The following is a 4,186-nucleotide window of genomic DNA, read 5'->3' on the forward strand; positions in this document are numbered from 1 at the left end:
AGACTCCTGCCAAGCGTACTCCTAAGCGCAAGGCCACCAAGTCGGCTTCCATCGTCGACGAGGACGAGGATCTTGAGGATGAGAAGATGCAGCTGAAGATGGAGACGGACGACATGGATGAGGAACTCATGTCCCCCAAAAGCGTCAAGCGTACCAAGTATGTTGGAATATACCGAGTCAACTTCCAGGTTCCTTACTAACTGTCTTATAGGTCCGAGCCCGAGGACGAGGTCACCGTTGGTGAGGTCTAGGTCAGAATTTCTTCTACCTTGTGAGTTGATGTCTAAATACAGTCACATATGTTCTCAGCTAATGGACCAACAGGCTAGCTTCCACGGTCAAGGGGGTTGGAAGTTGAGCCTTCGACGGCTGATAAACATTGGAGTGGTGATCAACAGGCTCATGCCTATCGCAGAGAAATAGGGGTAAAACTAGGCGAGGATGGTTTCCATGTGCCTTGGATGTTACGACGAGAGATTTGCCATTTGAGGGCAATATTACGAGCATGTCTCTGCGATGAATTGAAAGATACCACCCGTCCTTTTTTTTTTTTTTTTCTTCTTCTTTTTTTGTGCAGTCTGTTGAAGTGTCGTGAGGTGTTGATGCGCATTTCCCGAGCATCCCATGGGCATCTACACTCTTACTGAGTATCCATCAAGGCCTCCGCTGATGTTCACTGAAATTTGCACGAGTATTGGCCGAGTATATATGGGATATTCACAAAGTGTTTCTAATAAATGCCGGTCGAGTACTCTCCTTGTTTAATTCCGATTCTCGTGACCATTGCCATGGGATGCTTAAAACTTGAACTCTACTGTGTATGCGATATTTATAGATACTTAAGTTACGAAATCCTCCAGATATATCAGTATAAGGATGATATTTACTGCGTGGCTATGTTTGCGTCTTCGGTCATTCGGTTACTAGGCAGAGGAATCAAGCGCTTCCACCAGTTGCACGGCCACACGCAGCCTATATCCCCCTAGATATCTCTCTTTCCCTTTCACTAAGACTTTTCGACCCTCTAATATTTCTCCATTCACTCTTCAGAATTACTCTTCCATCTTTCCCTTCCACACTTTTCATCCACTCCTCTTCTCCTACATACTGCATCTCCATCCCTCAACCTCAGAACAACATCCTGCACTCTACATCAAGCCATTCTCTCACCTAACACAATGCCTCCTTCTGAGAAGAAGTGGGACGCCAACGCCGAGCGTGACCTGTGCGTCGCAGTGATCATGGGTGCTCAGGATGGTGAGCGCATGCGCTTCAACTGGCCAAAGGTCCATGCCTCGATGGCAACCCTTGGTTATTCCTTTACCAAGGACGCCATCTCGTAAGTCTCCCCATGCTTTCTCATATCATTATATTTCTTCCCTTCGGGTCCTTGAGCCTCCCAAACCATAGCCATATTCATCACGTCCAGATACTTACCAGCAACAGTCAGCATTTCAGCAAGTCTATCATGCGCGACTTCAAAGGTCGACATGGTGATCCTTCCACCAGCACCCCTACTGCTACACCCAAGAAGGCTACCACCCGCCGCAAGCGATCGACTCCTGCTAAGAAGAAGATCGAGATCCTGGACGAGGAGGACGATGATGCAGAGACCATGGTCGAATCTCCTGTCCATAAGAAGATGAAGCACAAGAACGAGGACGAGGACGAGGATCTCAAGACATCGGTTGGTGTCCAGGGCAATTCTGGGGGCAGGTATGTTCCACTGGTACGCATGTCCTAATACAAATACTGATCTGTTCGTAGCCTTTCTGTTGCTGAGAAGGAAGCCAAGTTTGAGAACTGGCTTGCCAACGGTGACGGTGCTTAGAGATTTTTGCAACTCTATCATGAAAAGAAAGATATCTGAAGGGTTGATAATATCGAGGCTTTTGATGCTATTGCTAGGGGGGCGAGATAATAGGGGGGATTTACAGCCCTGGAGAACTGGATTGATAGCCCTCGCAACATGAAGTTCACTTTGGTTCCCTACAGCGCATCTCAGTGGACATATAATTCCCATGTAATACGCCAGCCATATTCTGCTTCTCGTAAAGGCTTCTCACGAAGGATTTCTTGTTGCGACTTTCTGCTTAGCGATGCTCACTAGTCGCCCGTTCATAGTCACACCTTTCTCAGATTCAATCGTTTCCTGTTTGCGTAGCTTCCGGGCAGGAAAAGTCAACTCTTTCTGTGCTCACCTTCTGAAGGCTTTGGATGTTCGATCGATAACCATGTATTTGTCCTACGCAGAGTCACTTCATGAAGATTGCTACCCAATTTCTTGCATGGCTTAATGGACTGTATTTGGGACTAACGTTTGTCTGTCATCTCTTATTTCTAGATTTCAAGTTTACGTAGTCTTGGAGGGTTCGTTGTGTTGGTTTTGATAACGGCAGCCAAATAGCCATACGCATCCGGATGCCTTGGGGCTCGTGATTCGTGTATCAATATACCACTATGGCATATTCTGCATGGTTCTTAGTGTGTCTCCGTATCTCACACCGTATGTTTTTCGTTTCTCGTCTGCGAGTGAGTGCCAGAAGATAGAGACCAAAAGGAGTTTCTTAATAAGAAGAAAGGGCAGCAAGTAATCATTTACCGTAAGTCAAACATCTTGAGGTGTAACTTCATGACTCTGATCACACGAGACTCTTATCTTACATATGTTTTTTTTATTCATTCGTGTCATCAGTCACTAACATGGGCATCAATGACAGACTACCCAGTATAAGTCGAATCAAGCTCTAAATCACGTTCCCTACTACCCAAACGCCAGTCCAATTCATTGCATTGTCCTTGTTCATCGTGGCCGTCGACCGTCGAGTCTATTTCCTTCGCTGGTGCCCTTCTTCTCGGGGGCCTTTGTCTTGTCGTCTCCTTCTCCCTTTCTCTTAACGGCACCTCGAAGTGTCTGACCTTGGCCAGCAAAGTGATGCCTGTTGGCGTTCTCCTTCTCCTGTTCCTTATCAGCGTCCGTCTTGACTGGCTTGATCTCGTATCCGAAGAAAAGCTTGTTAGGTGGCAAACGGAGAGCTGCCGGAGCACCATCGCGCCTCCTAGGCATTCCTGGAATCTCCACCGTAGGAACCGGAGTAGCTGGCTTGGGTGTCGGAGCCTTACTACCCTTCTTGGCAAGCTTTTGACCCTCTCCAAGGAAGTTTGTCACATTGCTTGTCACTGATGGAGCAATGGCGCTGTAGTTGATGGCTTGTGCCATGGTTCCCTGGTTATGTAACAAACCTCCAGCAGGGACACCACCTCGTGTGCTTCTTGGGGTGCTTGTTCCGCTCTTGCGCTCAGGTTCGACGTAGCCGACTGGGGGCGCGAATTCTACTGACACGTCGGTCTCGATCATACTGACTCCCATCTTGTCCGTCTCGGGCTTGACGTCGAGAACGGCCACATCATAGACTTCATCGTTGTAGGCGAAATTGAAGACATCACCCTTGGTCAGGGTGGCAAAATTGCGGAAAGCCTTCTCCAGCACTGCCTTGGGATCACTAATCTCAAGGAAGCTGACAGATTGAGGCTGTAGCTTGACCATCTTGGCCAGCTCCAATGATGTGGTACGGACCTGGATCATGTCGCCAACGTCCATGCCAAGAGTTTCCCATCATCTAGTGAGTGTTAATAACAAGACCTTTCAATAATACAGTGTGTCCCCATACCCATTGAGGAATGTATGCTCGGCCTTCCTCCGCAATAAACTCCAGCACACCCGCATGTGAGTGTCTGCCTTTCTCTCCGTTGATCAACTCCATGAGCAAAGGCCACTGTACATGGAGCTTAGACACCTTGTCGAGAGCGGATGGTGGCAGAATTATCTTGGAACCGTAGTTGAGTTCTGGTCGTTCAGCTCCGGGGGCCATGACTAGAGGATAGCATCGGTAGTACTCGTCGAACCGTTGCACAATGGGTCGTCGCCCATGGCGGGCCATGTTGTAGAGGTGGTCGGGGTTAGCGGGATCAAACCCACCGCCGAAGCCTGAATACTGTGTAATTCTTAGCAACCGAGTTATAAGACGAGGCAGGATGGCATACCATGGCGACAATGGTTTGTTGGTACGCAGTCGATTTCGAGATCTCGTGGGTGCAGGACTTGAAGATATAGGCGGTCAGGGAGTAAATCGGCTGCCCTGAAAATATGCTATGTTTCTTACGCTTCTGAGAAGAAACGTGCGTC

At 48.3% G+C, this 4,186-nt stretch overlaps 3 protein-coding genes across 3 annotated transcripts; 2 read left to right on the forward strand and 1 right to left on the reverse strand.

Moving 5' to 3' along the window:
- The first annotated feature begins 14 nt into the window (after positions 1 to 14).
- On the forward strand, positions 15 to 538 carry FOXG_19556 (uncharacterized protein). The gene is made up of 3 exons (XM_018399793.1): positions 15 to 157; positions 212 to 271; positions 325 to 538. The coding sequence occupies exons 1-2, from the start codon at positions 87 to 89 to the stop codon at positions 249 to 251; spliced, it is 111 nt and encodes a 36-aa protein (XP_018243904.1). The 5' UTR covers positions 15 to 86; the 3' UTR covers positions 252 to 271; positions 325 to 538.
- A 640-nt stretch (positions 539 to 1,178) lies between these two features.
- On the forward strand, positions 1,179 to 1,990 carry FOXG_08003 (uncharacterized protein; the record flags this gene model as incomplete). Its single annotated transcript, XM_018386720.1, has 3 exons — positions 1,179 to 1,339; positions 1,447 to 1,716; positions 1,768 to 1,990. The coding sequence occupies 3 exons, from the start codon at positions 1,179 to 1,181 to the stop codon at positions 1,829 to 1,831; spliced, it is 495 nt and encodes a 164-aa protein (XP_018243905.1). The 3' UTR covers positions 1,832 to 1,990.
- A 589-nt stretch (positions 1,991 to 2,579) lies between these two features.
- Positions 2,580 to 4,186, reverse strand: FOXG_08004 (uncharacterized protein). The gene is made up of 3 exons (XM_018386721.1): positions 4,045 to 4,186; positions 3,672 to 3,995; positions 2,580 to 3,620 (listed from the first exon to the last, which is right to left on the reverse strand). Exon 3 carries the CDS (start codon positions 3,599 to 3,601, stop codon positions 2,804 to 2,806), a length of 798 nt encoding a protein of 265 aa, XP_018243906.1. The 5' UTR covers positions 3,602 to 3,620; positions 3,672 to 3,995; positions 4,045 to 4,186; the 3' UTR covers positions 2,580 to 2,803.

This window comes from Fusarium oxysporum, chromosome 4 (genome assembly GCF_000149955.1).
Source record: "Fusarium oxysporum f. sp. lycopersici 4287 chromosome 4, whole genome shotgun sequence".
Classification (NCBI taxonomy): domain Eukaryota; kingdom Fungi; phylum Ascomycota; class Sordariomycetes; order Hypocreales; family Nectriaceae; genus Fusarium; species Fusarium oxysporum.